The 15,830-nt window shown below is 46.0% G+C and overlaps 1 protein-coding gene and 1 pseudogene across 1 annotated transcript in view; both read left to right on the forward strand.

The window, feature by feature from the left end:
- Nucleotides 1–258: 258 nt before the first annotated feature.
- Nucleotides 259–13,817, forward strand: LOC146490919 (flavin-containing monooxygenase 5-like; annotated as a pseudogene).
- Nucleotides 13,818–15,278: 1,461 nt separating this feature from the next.
- The window catches only part of LOC146490920 (flavin-containing monooxygenase 5-like), a 10,839-nt gene continuing 10,287 nt past the window's right edge, over nt 15,279–15,830 (forward strand). Inside the window, exon 1 of the mRNA XM_085151775.1 lies at nt 15,279–15,425. Coding sequence (XP_085007901.1) covers nt 15,294–15,425 — 132 coding nt within the window. The 5' untranslated portion in view covers nt 15,279–15,293. The remainder of the gene's footprint in view (nt 15,426–15,830) is intronic.

Below are 15,830 nucleotides of genomic sequence, written 5' to 3' on the forward strand. Positions count from 1 at the left end.
TCACTGTGGTATTTGAAGCACGAAATGTCCCTGCTTCCTTAAAATCCTTTACTTACCTCTCAGCTGGTCCAACATATAACAAAGCTTGATACTGCTTGACGTTTGTTGCTGAATTTTCAGTTGAAACTGGTATTGACATAAATGACTGCTTGGAAAAACTTTTAGTTGCCACTGTAGAATTCAGCTTGTGGCACATAATTTGACATTGGACATTGGACTTTAACAACTCGATAACAAAACCAAGCTTTTCATTCCAAGACCCTGGGTAGTCAGTGTAGGAGCCATATGAGTTGTTCCTTTTTTGACTAAGTGGGTTGGTTTAAATGGACTCACTGTATTGGTGCACGGGTGTGGGGCGTGTCTCATGGGTGTGGTAGATGATAAATGTGGTTGCACTCACCTGTTCACAGCACCTGATGTTGATGAGCAGAAAGATAGGGTGAGCATGAGGCAAAACTTTCTGTTGACTGCAGCTTGAGCGCAGCTTGAATGACTTTGATGTATTTTAACCGGAACTTGATGGTTTTTGTATATTTGTGCACTAATTGATGCCATAGGCCAAGTTGAAATTTGGCATAGTAGTTAGTGCAGTTCTTTGTGAGTTGCAGGTATTTGTTTGTGCAGTCTGTGCATTTGTTTAATAGTTAATCCCAGGCACTGATTTGTATATTGGACAGTTGCATGTGGAATAAAAGGAGCAAATGGTACAGAAGTGTATTTTATGTGTTTATTGTTGCGCGTCATCTGTGTCCTCATGTTTAGCCTGCCGCGGCCATAGGTTGGAGGAGCCGCAATAAATTGTCAACAGAAAAGTTTGTAGGTTTTATTGGATTATTTATATATAGATGAGTTTTATAGTTTGCTGTTGCCTTTGTCCACGTAGCTTTTAGATTAAGCCTTTGGCTACACAATACAGATTTCTTTCAGGAGTCTTATTCCCCTGTTAGGTTTCAGCAGTACAGCTGCACTAGGCGTTGTACTGATTTACTTTCTAGTTATTGTGCATCAGGCGGCTGAAGCCATTGGCTTGGGAGTACCGCCACAGTTTGTGTTTAAGACAGTTTGTCTTCCTCACAGCTGACGGTATGGAGGTACATAAATACCCACCGCTAGTATGTACGGAAGACTAGGTTGAGTTAGTTAGGTTTAATAGGCAGATAGAGGGGGATATTGCTCCTGTTAATTGTGTGTCCAAGGTTTATTGAAGGGAATGTCATCAAGTTGATGTGTTGGAATGAAGCTGTATGGCATAGGTGCAGTTCAGCGTTTGGATTTTGTAATGTTTTGAAAAAAATGGAGACACACCAATTAATACAATGTGGTGATGTGGATGGAAAGAAAAGACAGCCAAAACCGACTACCAAGGCTTTGGAGAATCAGACTGAAAGGCTTCAAACAGAACGTCACACTAAGTTTAATAAAATTAAAAATGTCATAAAGGTTATTAAAGAATTAAAGCAATCTGAAGATAATGTTTCCACTGTTCAGGCTCAGTTAGAGAATTTGTCTGTGTTGCTTAATGAGGCAACTTATCTGCATGAAACCTTGCTTCCTTTGCTTCCTCAAGAAGAGCAAGAAAAACAAACTGCTTGATTTATAAGTGTGCAAGCACATAATACTGAGTTTATGGAAGAGATAAAGAAATGGCTTCATGATGCAAAGGGAAACCCTCAGAGTAAAAATCTGGTGTCTGAGCTTGATTTGCCACATTTAAATCCACCTGGTGTTGAGTCTTCTGATGTATTACCTACTGGAAAGGGTTCTGCTGCTTCTAGGCACACCGGGAATATTGGTAAAGGTGCTGCGATAGATGATGTTAATCCAAGTGATAGCATCTCTAATGTTAGAAACAAAAGTTGTAGGAAAAGTAAAACATCACTCAGTGGCTCAATGGTTTCATCTGCCTTGTCAGCATGCATAACTGCAGAGGCTGACATGGCTGCCCTTCTTGTTCGACAGAGGTTGTTGAAAGAAAAGCATGCTTTGGAAGAACAAGAAATACAGCTTAAGAAAAGAAAGGAGCTGCTTGACTTAGAAACGGAAATAGCAGCTTCAGCAGCAAAGGTGAATGTTTTAAAAGCTTCTGAAATGTCCCAAGTCTCAAGTGCTGTTAATGGTAAATCTGATGGAATGAATTCATATTTAGAACGAGAGCAGGGGCGTTTAGGCATTTTAAATCCTAATGCTCCGACATTAGAACCTGTGTTACCAGAGCGACCATATCAGGGTGTTGATGCAAGTGATCATCAAGTGCATGTATTGGATGTAAGGCCCAAGGTTAAAAATATTTCTCAGCCTAAGGTCGTTTCGTTGCAACAGTCAGAGACGAAGTTACATCAAGTATTTCCAGGTGCAGTTTCAACTACTCGGATGATGTCGCAGTCTCACGCACAATCAAAACCTCTTACACATACAGTGCAAGGTAATGAGGGTCATGATCATCTAGTCACAGTTTTGAAGAAACAAAATGAAATTACAACTTTATTGGCTGAGCAGCAGTCTCTGTTTTTGCTACCAAGGCGTGACATTCAGTTATTTGATGGTGATCCTTTGCAATATCAAACATTTATGACAGCTTTTGAGCACATGGTGGAGAGTCAAGCTCACAGTGCTAAGGATTGTTTATATTTTCTCGAGCAATACACTAGAGGCCATCCAAGAGAAATGGTCAGAAGCTGTCAGTATATGCCTGCTGAGTATGGATATGCTAAATCTTTGCTCCAGGAGAACTTTGGCATCCATCCATCCATCCATCTTCATCCGCTTTATCCGGGGCCGGGTCGCGGGGGCAGCAGCCTAAGCAAAGAGGCCCAGACCTCCCTCTCCTCAGCCACCTCCTCCAGCTCGTCCGGGGGAACACCAAGGCGTTCCCAGGCCAGCCAAGAGATATAATCTCTCCAGCGTGTCCTGGGTCTGCCCCGGGGCCTCCTCCCGGTGGGACATGCCTGGAACACCTCACCCAGGAATCGCCCAGGGGGCATCCTTGTCAGATGCCCAAACCACCTCAGCTGGCTCCTTTCGATGTGGAGCAGCAGCGGCTCTACTCTGAGCCCCTCCCGGATGGCCGAACCTCTCACCCTATCTCTAAGGGAGAGGCCTGCCACCCTTCGGAGGAAGCTCATTTCCGCCGCTTGTATCCGCGATCTCGTCCTTTCGGTCACTACCCACAGCTCGTGGCCATAGGTGAGGGTAGGGACGTAGATCGACCGGTAAATTGAGAGCTTCGCTTTTACACTCAGCTCCCTCTTCACCACGACGGACCGGTGCAGCGTCTGCATTACTGCAGCTGCAGCCCCAATCCGTCTGTCGATCTCCGGCTCCCTTCTCCCATCACTCGCGAACAAGACCCCGAGATACTTGAACTCCTCCACTTGGGGCAGGAACTCATCCCCGACCCGGAGTGGGCACTCCACCCTTTTCCGGCTGAGAACCATGGCCTCAGATTTGGAGGTGCTGATCCTCATTCCCGCTGCTTCACACTCGGCTGCGAACCGCTCCAGTGCGAGCTGGAGGCCCTCACCCGATGAAGCCAACAGAACCACATCATCCGCAAAGATCAGAGATGAGATTCTGAGGCCACCAAAGTGAAAGCCCTCCGCCACTTGGCTGCGCCTAGAAATCCTGTCCATAAAAATTATGAACAGAACCGGTGACAAAGGGCAGCCCTGGCAGAGCCCATCACCCACCGGGAACGAGTCCGACTTATTGCCGGCAATGCGAACCAAGCTCTTGCAACGGTTGTATAGGGCCCGTAGCAATGGGCCAGACACCCATACTCCCGCAACACCTCCCACAGGACACCCCGAGGGACACGGTCGAATGCCTTCTCCAAGTCCACAAAACACATGTAGACTGGTTGGGCAAACTCCCATGCACCCTCAAGTATCCTCGAGAGGATGAAGAGCTGGTCCAGTGTTCCGCGACCAGGACGAAAACTGCATTGTTCCTCCTGCATCCGAGGTTCGACTAGCGGACGAACTCTCCTTTCCAGCACCCTGGCATAGACTTTCCCGGGGAGGCTGAGGAGTGTGATCCCCCTGTAGTTGGAACACACCCTCCGGTCCCCCTTCTTAAAGATGGGGACCACCACCCCGGTCTGCCAATCCACGGGTACTGCCCCTGATCTCCACGCAACATTGCAGAGGCGTGTCAACCAGGACAGCCCTACAACGTCCAGAGCCTTCAGGAACTCGGGGCGGACCTCATCAACACCAGGGCTCTACCACCAAGGAGTTGTTTAACTGCCTCAGTGACCTCGCCCCCGGAAATTGGCGGGTCATTCCCCTCATCCCCAGACTCTGCTTCCTCCTCGGAAGACGCGTCAGTGGGATTAAGGAGGTCCTCGAAGTATTCCTTCCACCGCCTGACAATTTTCTCAGTCGACGTCAGCAGCGCTCCGCCAGCACTATACACAGTGCAGGTAGAGCACCGCTTTCCCTCCTGAGACGCCTGACGGTTTGCCAGAACCTTTTCGAGGCAGTCCAAAAGTCTTTTTCCATGGCCTCTCCGAACTCCTCCCACACCCGAGTTTTTGCTTCAGCCACTGCCCGAGCCGCATTCCGCTTGGCCTGTCGATACCTGTCGGCTGCCTCCGGAGTCCCACAGGCTAACCAAGCCCGATAGGACTCCTTCTTCAGCCTGGTGGCTCCCTTCACCTCTGGTGTCCACCATTTGGTTCGGGGATTACCACCACGGCAGGCACCAACCACCTTGCGGCCGCAGCTCAATGCAGCAGCTTCGGCAATGGAGGCGCTGAACATGGTCCATTCGGACTCAATGTCCCCGCCTCCCTCGGAATGCTGTTGAAGCTCTGCCGGAGGTGTGCGTTGAAGATCTCGCAAGCCGAGGGGATATTAGAATACCCACCCCAGCCCGCCGCCTCTCACCAGGGGCAACTCCAGACTGAGACAGAGTCCAGCCCCTCTCCAGGAGACTGGTTCCAGAGCCCAAGCCATGCGTAGAGGTGAGCCCGACTATATCTAGCCGGTACCTCTCAACCTCACGCACTAACTCAGGCTCCTTCCCCACCAGAGAGGTGACATTCCATGTCCCTATTACCAGTCTTGGCAGCCGGGGGTCAGTCCGCCAGGGCCTCCGCTCCTGGCCGCCACCCGGCACACAATGCACCAGTCCAGAACATTTCGTATCCTTTTTTTTTTTTCTTTTTTAACACAGTCTTTAGACTTACAGAAGTAAACACATATTAGTATGACAGTTTTGCAATGAGGCTTACTTTTTTATGCAGAAAAAGATCTTGAGTGAGCTTGTAAATTCACACTGACGTTATACACGGTTGGATTTCTGTAAATAAATAACCAGAATAAACCACTGATCACACCGGTTGGCTGGCAGTGGGATCCGTGCCTTCTAAAGACAAACACAGCATGTAGTATCTCCGGATGACGGTTAAATGGAAATGAATGTAACGTTGTTGTTACTCTTGTTTTCTGCACAACTTCCTGCTCTGCGCGGCTCATTGGCTGCAGCTTCTTGTTAACTGTAAACATATTTTGCACTGTCTCCTTCGCAGAGCTGCAGTATGACCCGTCGTGTGGCAGTGATCGGAGGAGGGTCTTCGGGTCTGGCTTGCATAAAGTGCTGTTTGGATGAGGGCTGGAGCCTGTGTGCTTCGAAAGCAGCGATGACATTGGTGGGCTGTGGAGGTTTAAGGTTGGCTGACGCTATGTGAATCACTTTACTTTTGGTCATGTTTTATCATTTTTCATACATATGAAGTGGATTTTCTTCATTTCAAGGGCACATGGTGCGCACTGAGACTCAGAATTTGATCCGAAATAAATATTATGCTGAAAATGGTGCGGGCACAATTTTCAAGCTCATATACAACCTTGTGCATGATTTATTGCGTGATAAGTGACAGTGCACAAGGGTTGAAGCACTGTTTTGAATCGGATATCTTGTTTGCTCAGTGACAAAACAAGTATTTAGATTCTTACTTGAGAAAAAGTGGTAATCCTTCTCTTTTTTTTTTTTTCTGCCTGTCCCGTTTGGCTCTTTTGCCATCAGAATTATTGTCTAAAGGCGAAGAAAGATGCCCAACGGATTTTCTTTACCAAATTGACCATCCCAGCTTTGCCGTAATGGTCCATTTGATTCACCTTTTATTCTTTATTTTATTTTCACTTGCTGAATACGGGACAGACTTGACTGGGGGAAGAAAAGGGAGAAAGAAAGAGGGAAAGAAAAACAGTTGAGAAGAGGGACGGGGGAGAAGGGCAAAAACAAAAACCAACAGAATAAGCAGAAAAAAAAAAAAAAATACATATATCGATCACCTGGATCACCTGTTGAGAAAGAAAAAAGAAAACAAGCAGAAGAAAACGAGAGTAATACAATAAACCACATCACAATGATATATGGGAATATGACCGTAAATACTAAATATTAAACATTATTGTGCAGCACGTAAGATCGACAGCACAGTGTGCATTGAGGTAGGAGCCAAAAAGGGTGTAGTTTGTGTGTGTGATCACCCGTGTGTACACCTGTGAGCATGGACGCGCTTGTTTTCTTAAAAGGTTCCCTCATGTAATGATCTGCTAGAGGGTGTGGGGGGCCACTGCCCCGTCCTCCAGGGCATGAAGCAGGTATGGAGGAGATCAAAACTCCAGACATCCAGAGGCCCCCAGAACACAAGAGACCAAGGAAGACCAACAGAGGGGCAGCCGTGCCACCGTCCCAGAAAGAGCTGAGGAGAGTCCCAGATGAGGGGTCACCCAGCAGCCACAGAGCAGAAGCCAGGGGGGGCTGCAGTGACGTGCCCGTGAGCTCCGCCGGCAGCCAGCTGTGCCTGAGTGACCGAGCCCCAGGCCGAGAGGCCGGGGGCACCCCACCTCCGAAGTGGCCCAAGCGAGCCCCAGGCTCCAGGCCCCGATAAGCAGCCGCCAAGGAGTGAGCCGGTGTGTACCCGGACGCCCACCCCCGGACACAAAGAACCACCAACGCACCGATGTCTGAGGGAGTCCGCCCCCGGCAGGGGAAGTGGTGGGGGGAGATAGGCCTCCAAACCTTGGAGGGCCTGAGCTGTCCTCAGAGAGGTGGCGTCTGATACCCAACCTGACATATGGACACAGACATACAGGCACACACAGATACAAACATCCATTCCCACCCTCATGCTCTCATATGCACTTACTCCACACTCAACCAACGTGGAGACAGACATAAAGAGACGCTGTACACACAATCACACTCCCCAAGCGTACTCTACGAACCGGGTCTAGGTACCCTTGCCCCTGGAGGGGGGAACTGCACCCAGACCCAGGTTGTGTTACCCTTTTCCCTGCGGTGGGGAGAAGCAGACCGCCCCGACTCCGCAGCAGCAGGGAGGCCCCACATTCCGGATCCCAGTCGGACGGCCAACTCCTCCCCTAGCCCCCCTGCTCCAGCAGAAAGCAGAGAACGAGGGTGAGAGAAGACTCCTAACCTCCCTCCACCCGCTCATTGTAGTGTTGATGTATGTGTGTTCTAAGGTGCATTTAAAACCCAGGAGGGCATGGAGCTACCTGCCAGAGAGCAGCAGGTAAGCGCATAGTCCCTCCTGCTAGCCCTCAATGTCTACGTGTATTTAAAATTGAGAGGTGGGCAACGACGCCGGGGGTGAGGTGTACACCCTGATGGTAATTGGGATTCCGTGTAGCGTGCCCACCCCCAAGATCCTATATGTATGTGTAATGAGAGTGTGAGTAATGTGAATGTCTAAGTTGCGGGATAAAATTGAGGCAGAGGCAGCCAGAAGGGGACAGAGGGGGGGGTTACCTCCTCTGCACCCTGGTGACACACCCCTACTCCAAGGCCATGCATGTGTGGGTGGTTGTGGTGGAGCGGGAAGAGGGAGGCAGCTGGAGATGGGGAGGGAAGGAAGGAGGGGCAAGTGACCCCTCCCTGGGGCCAGCTCCCCCGCTGACCCCAGTAGGCACCCCATACTCCGCGACCCACCAGGGAAGGGGGGCCCAGGCCCATCCGAACCGGGGACCAGTGCAGCGGCGCCGCCCGGCCCCACAGAGCCCGGGGCAGTCCACCCAACCCCACAACAGAGAAAACTGCACCCACCCCATCATCCACTCATCTTCCAGACTACATAAGACAATAGACGCCCAGGCTGAGATCTTCCTCCACCTCTCCTGTATCTCCCCCTCTTGCAGAGAGAGTTCCTGAGAGAGGAAAGCTCCTGCAAGATGTGACAACCCCCCCCCCCCCCCACCAGTTGAAGAGCCCCCCAGGTGGCTCGGCGCACCGGCGGCACCCCGCGCCAGTGGCGGGCCCCCATATACCCACCGGCCCACAACCCCGGCAACACACCAACCAGGACCCAGGCCCCCGAGGCCCGGCCAGGGCCCCAGGCCAGAGCCGGAGCGCCCCCAGAACCTCACGCCCGTCCCGGACCCACCCAGGGGCAGCCAGGCTACCAGGTCAGTAACCCCCGTCCGTCAGCACAGACCCTCCCCTAGCCCCGCTGCACGTAGCCACGAGGAAGCCGTCACCTAAGAGCCAACAGAGCCCCTAATTGGCCATGACCGCTCCCCGGGTTGAGCCCCCCAAGGAAGATGCTCCCGGGAACCCCCCGACGCCCTAAGCCCGACCCTACCCCCACACCAATCACAACAGTGAAGGCGAGACCAAAATATGACCCCCCACCCCCACTAGGTGATGGAGCTGATCAGAGGAGCCCAGAGCGATTGATCTGATGTGGTGGCAGAGGCTGTATCAAGACTAATGTAATCTAATAGATAATTTCTAATTGGTTAGAATTAAGATTGTTTTTATTTTTCCAGTTCATGAGGACTGTTTTCTGGCTATGCATAGGGCAGTGAAAACCATATGGCTATATTCTTTTCTGAAGTGACATTATCTAAGCTGCCCAACAAACACACTAAGGGGGAAGTTGGAATGTTACATTTCAGACACTTTGATAAGTCTTCACATATCTCGCGCCAAAACTTCTGAACTGGTGGACAGAACCAAAGAGCGTGGATATAATTGTCCGGTGAATTGGTTTGGCAGTGTGAGCAGTTGTTGGTAGATGCAAAGCCCATCTTGAACATCCGATGACCTGTATAGTGCACTCTATGTAGTATTTTGTATTGAATTAATTGAAGACTGGGATTTCTGATTAGATGAAAGGGTTTTTAAGCAAATCTGAGACCAGAAGTTTTGGTCTAAGTTAACTGATAAATCCGCTTCCCATTTTGCAATAGGAAGTGATATTGATTCATCTGTTTTAGAAAGCATTCTGTATATTTTGGATAGTAATTTGGGGGTTTTAAGAGTAAAAAATTGAACCACACTTGGTGGTGTTTGTAGTTCAACTTGACCCAGTTTCAAATTTCTTTTTTATTATGGTATTATGGTAATCCTTCTCAAGAAGCCTAATACCTAGTTCAAAAGTTTTAGCATTAAATATTCTCAATTTCAATAATTATCAGTAATACAGCAGATTATATTGGGAAATGTAAACTCTAAAATAAATGGTGTGAAAACCAAAGTACAATGTTTGCATCACAGTATTTATTAGACGCGTAAAAACATACATAAAATTAAACTACAAATGCAATAAAACTGTACTCAAGCCAGACGAGCATTGAAAGAGTAATGGTGCTTCAGCTTTTTTTATTTATTATTTTTTTTTTCAACTTTAGGAGAATCCAGAGCCAGACAGGGCCAGCATCTACCACTCTGTCATCATCAACACCTCAAAGGAGAGGATGTGTTTCAGTGACTTTCCCATCCCTGCACACTTCCCAAACTTCATGCCAACTCCCTCATCATGGACTACTTTCGGCTGTATGCTGACCACTTCCAGCTCACCAAGCACATACGCTTTAATGTAAGAATGCTTATGATGTCTGAAATGGTAAATTGTATCACATAATTAAAAAATAAATAATTTAAGTTAAATCCTAAGCACGGTGGCACGGTGGTTAGCACTGTTGCCGCACAGCAAGAAGGTCCTGAGTTCAATTCCACCATCAGGCTGTGTGGAGTTTGCATGTTCTCCCCGTGTTTGCGTGGGTTCCCTCCGGGTACTCCGGCTTCCTCCCACCGTCCAAAGACATGCAGCTTGTGGGGATAGGTTAATTGGAAAATCCAAATTGCCACTAGGTGTGAATGTGCGAATGAATGTGAGTGCAAATGGTTGTCTGTCCCTGTGTGTTGGCCCTGCTACAGACTGGCGACCTGTCCAGGGTGTACCCTGCCTCTCGCCCTATGACAGCTGGGATAGGCTCCAGCGCCCCCGCGACCCTTAAAAGGATAAGCGGAAGCGAATGGGATGGATGGATAAATCTAATTACTACAACATTAATTTCATAGAAAAAAACACTTTGTTCTGTCCCCTTGCGCCTGTCTTTCTGTGTCCAGACCAAAGTCTTGCAGGTGAAGCAGAAATCAGATTTTTCTCATTCAGGCGAGTGGGTTGTTGAAACGGAGAACAAGGATGGCAAGAAAGAGAAACACATTTTTGAAGCTGTGATGATCTGTATTGGACATCACTGCAACCCCAACATGCCTCTTCATGACTTTCCAGGTGACCCTTGGCCTACAATCGATTACATCTTGGGAATTGTTATTGTTTAAATCAACCCTTGACACTTTCACGTATCTTCAAATATAGGTCAGAGCAGAAGTATTGAAACATTGTGTCTACCCACCATAAGTTTGCTTATTTTCTTCAGGCATTGAAACTTTCACGGGGAAGTATTTCCACAGCAGAGACTACAAGACTCCCGAGGAGTGGAGGAATAAAAAGGTCGTGGTGATTGGAATTGGAAACTCTGGAGGAGACATAGCAGTGGAACTGAGTAGAGTCACCAAGCAGGTTGGAATGAGTTGGTCGCATCATTAGAGTAAGAATGTGTCTGAACTGATTTAGTATTTAACATGTGAAACTTCATGATTCTCACAGTTTTAAAGCTGAATCCAATATAAATACAAGCATGTAAAACCAAACAATGGACATAATTATTTAACTTTTACATCTTCTTAATCCTTTATTTACATATTAGTAATTAGTAATATTAGTAGTTTAGAAAGTAAAAATTGAGACAATTCAGACAGAAGCAACAAGAGAGCTAACTACTCTTTCTTTTCTTCAAAGCTTTACCTGAGCACTCGAAGAGGAGCCTGGGTTCTGAACAGAGTTGGAGACAATGGGGTGCCCCTTGACCGACTTTTAATAGAATCCTGGAGATTCTGAGGAAAATCCTTCTCTTTGATTTTTTATGTAGTATGGCAGAGAGTCGGCTCAACCAAAGATTCAATCATGGTCTTTACAATCTAAAGCCAAAACACAGGTACTGTATTTGTAGCTAGTATAGAATGTTCCAAGTGGTTGTTCTAAGACAAAAATTATGGCCTTTTTGTGCTCACCTTTGTCCTCCTGAACAGTGGCACACACCGGAAGCAGCGTGATGTGTTACTGGCATGCAATATTTTGCTTTTTTAGGTGTATCATGCACCTCTTAAGTTTTGTAACCTGGCCCACAAAGCTAGCACAGTCAAGCTGGATGAGTGGTTTGGCCATTTCAGTGATCTATCAGTGCAGGTTCTCAGAAAAGTCCCAGCTTATGCATCTGCAGATGCTTCAGCAGCTGGAAAAGATGAGAATTTTCTGCATGCAGTCACTTTGCTTCCTGTATTGACTACTGCATATATCATCACTGTTGCCTTTTTTTTTTTCCTGAGCAGTGACACATATTGTTCAGGATACGATCAACTCTGACACATTTTAAGCACCATTATTAATTTTGATGGGGCTGTGATGGCGTCAATGTTGGTGTTATTTTATGCAACAACAGTGCAATGTCCAGTGTAAACAACCAGTTCAAAGTATGAAACTTCTGGCTGAAAATGTTGGTCCCACAACAACAACCCCTTGTCAAAATCAGTGCCTGACAACGTTGACATTTTCTGATATTCACGTTTGCAATTAGATTTTTTTGTATAAATAAAATAATATGAAAAAACTCCTTTCTGAATTTTTTTGTATTTTTGACTTTTTATTTCAGGCTGTTCAGCCAACATCCCACAGTGAATGATGAGCTTCCCAACCGCATCCTCTCTGGAACAGTTCAGGTGAAACCCAACATCCGCAGATTTCAAGGTTCCAGTGTGGAGTTTGATGATGGAAGTGTAGTGGAAGATGTTGACCTGGTGGTAGGTCTGGAATTACATACTTTTCTTCACCTTCATAGAGATCAGTGAAATTGACTTTTGACTAACATGGACCGCTATCTTTCAGGTGTTTGCTACAGGATACCAGTTTTCCTTTCCATTCCTGGCTTCACAGGTGGTCTCTGTGTCTAACAACAAAGCATCTCTGTACAAATATGTGTTTCCTCCTGAGCTCGAACGCCCCACTCTGGCTATCATTGGTCTGGTGCAGCCAGTGGGAGCCGTTATGCCCATCTCTGAGATGCAGGCCAGATGGGCTACACGTGTCTTCAAAGGTAAAAATGACTTTTTCTTTAACACAGCTTTTTCTCATCACTCAGGATTTTAGACTTTTTATAGAGTTGTTATTTTTACTACAGTAAACAGCTTTGTCCCCTTTCAAACAGGCTGCATAAAGCTTCCTCCATCAGCTGCCATGCTAAAAGATATTCAGTGTAAGCAGGAGGCCATGGCTCAAAGGTAATGAAGTGGATTTACTCAGCTTTATAGAAACCCATATTTAAGATCGGCATTTTCATATGTTCAACTCAAACTTTTTTAGGTATGTCACCAGTCAGAGACACACCATCCAGGTGGACTACATCAGCTACATGGATGAAATAGCAGAGCTAGTGGGAGTTCAACCCAACATCTCAAGGATGCTGCTGACTGACCCCAGGCTGGGAATGAATGTGCTCTTTGGTCCCTGCACGCCGTACCAGTATCGTCTCAGGGGGCCAGGAAAGTGGGCTGGAGCCCGCCAGGCAATCCTCACTCAGTGGGAGAGAGTGATTCAACCCCTGCAGACCAGGCAATGCGATGAGCCCAAACCCAGTAGATCGTATAAGTGGCGTCTGCTTCTGTCGGCTGTTGCTGTGGGCTCGGCTGCCTACATTAGCAAGAACAACCTTCCAGCTTTCCTCCAGGATCCCACTGCTTTGCTGGACAGGGTTAAAATGTACCTGCCTACACAATGATGGAAAATTCATAACTCATCAGCTTACTAAGTGAGTGATGCAATTGTATATTAACATCAAAGGCCAGCTGATCTTAAATGACTAAAAGCTACAGTTACAGTTACATTCATGTGTATTGTTTCAGGTTTCTTGCTTTATGCCTTCAGAATTGTGTAACTGGATAGATCTCCTTTTTCAATTACACAATTTCTGCAGGTTATTTGTTTTAACACTTAACAGGATGCCGTGACATAGAATGTAATTTGAGCCGATTTAAAAAAGAAAAAAATTGTTTTCCAAAAAAAAAATACATTAATAGCGCTTTCATCCAGATTTGTTTGCAATATAAGAGCATAAACATGGGTAAAAAGAAATTATGCTAGCACAGAATGCCATTGTAGAGGGGTAAACTGTTGTTATCCTTTTTTTAACATCAGCACTGTTACTCTACATTGACATGCTGCTCTGTTTTCTTTCATTATATTAATTAAAGTATTCAAATGTTTTTACAACATTACTGATACACAGCACAGATGGTTTACTATTGTTTCTTTCAAATAAAAATAAATCACAGTGTTTTCACATCTTTCACTACATTGTGTTGTTTTATCCATTACTATGTCCCAGTGACTATAAAGTATGAAAAACATGACTCATAACTATAAATAAAAGTTCAGCACTTGAAACAAATCCATTTTCATGTCTTTTATTAGTAAATAAATCTTTTAAGCCACAAAGATCTGAGATTGTTTGCTGAAAAAATAAAGATCTCTTTTCTCTGCTTTGACTTGGTATTAATACCAAAGACCAGTGCAAGCACGCCTCTGTCTTGATGGTGATTGATTGATTATGCCTTCAATTGTCACTTGCAATGTTATACGTACATCTTACCTGCAGTGAAATGGGACCCCTTCCGACCATACATACATTATTGGGGTGCTCAGGAGGTAGAGCGGGTCAGCTGCTGATGAGAAGGTTTGATCCCTGGCTCCCCCAGTTTGCATGCCAAATATCCTTGGGCAAGATACTAACCCCGACTTGCTCTCCGATGCTTCCGTCGGAGTATGAATGCGTATGAACTATACTTAGAAAGCACTCAAAGTAGATAATAGTGCTTGTGTGAATGGGTGTGTGTGGGGTGAATGCGGCGTGTTGTCTAGAGCGCTTTGAGTACTCCAGGAGGCCAGAAAAGCTCTATATAAGAATCAGTCCATTTACCATCATTGTTTGCAATGATAATGGATGAAGCTTCAGTTTTACAGCTGAATTGAACTTTCAGTTAACTTTCTAGTGTAGATTGTTAATAACTCAACACAATCTAAACCCAAAGTGCAGGTACTGTGTTTGTAGCTAGTATAGAATGTAATATAATCTGCCATGTTAGAACAACCACTTGAAAAATCTAAGACAAAAATTGTGGCCTTTTTGTGCTCACCTTTGCACTTCTCATGAACAGTGGCACACACATGAAGTGTGTGTTACAGTTGCTGACGTGCAGTGTTTGTTGCGCACGTCTTCACTTTTATATTCTGGCACTCACAGCTGGAACAATCAAGCTGGAGACTCGAGTGTGTGAGTGGCTTGGTCATTTCAGTGATATATAAGTCCAGGTTCTCAGAAGGTCCCAGCTTATGCATATGTAGATGCTTCAGCAGCTGAAAAAGACAAGATTTTTCCAGATAAAAATTATCCAAAATTTTTCAGCCTCTGCGTACAGTCACTTTGCTTCCCTTATTGATTACTTCCTATATCAGCACCTCTGTATCAGCAGAGGGTTTTTTTCTGAGTTATTATATATTGTATATATAGTTTTGTATTTCTGGTGTTCAGCAATGAAGCTGCCTTTTGAGTTCTTTTGAGTTGGTCTTATCACCTGACTAAATGTTGAGTCAGAATACTCCAAAGAGCATTTTGTGGAGGAATGTTGCCTTGCAACATTAAATTACCTGGGAATGTGAAATCCAAAGCCAGAGTGGACTACAGCTATGGCCAAAACAAGTGTTAAGTTTGGCAGTGATAGCTCTTCCAAGCAAACACTGGTAAAAATCATTTATGAAAAGAAATAGGGGCAAACTTCCTGTTGCATACAGCTCCATGGATGCAATTTCCTATTTTAGAGTAAAAATATTTTGGACTGATCTGATTCACTCTCCACAGAGCTGAAGAATGACACATCGTGTAGCAATTGTTGGAGGAGGGGCTTCAGGTCTGGCCTCTATTAAGTGCTGTCTGGATGAGGGGCTGGAGCCTGTCTGCTTTGAAAGCAGCAATGACATTGGTGGTCTGTGGAGGTTTAAGGTGGGTTAGACAACATACAGATCGGACTTTGCTTTGCTCTGACAGATGAGATTTGTTTTTCTCTATTCATGGCTTTCTCCGCAGGAGAATCCAGAGCCAGACAGGGCCAGTATTTACTTTTCTGTCATAATCAACTCTTCCAAGGAAGAGTTTCAGTGATTTTCCCATCCCTGCACACTTCCCAAACTACATGCACAACTCCCTCATCGTGGACTACTTTGGACCACTTCCAGCTCACCAAGCACATACTCTTTAACGTAAGGATGTTTTGCTATTTATCTGTATTCTATTGGCAAAACTTAACGTATCACCAAGTTTTCTAAAGAAAAAAGCTTTTTTAGTACTTTTTTAGTACTGATATATATAAATGGGGCATACCCACACTCTTATCAACAACCTGCTTCT

Source organism: Neolamprologus multifasciatus, chromosome 23 (assembly GCF_963576455.1).
Source record: "Neolamprologus multifasciatus chromosome 23, fNeoMul1.2, whole genome shotgun sequence".
NCBI lineage: Eukaryota > Metazoa > Chordata > Actinopteri > Cichliformes > Cichlidae > Neolamprologus > Neolamprologus multifasciatus.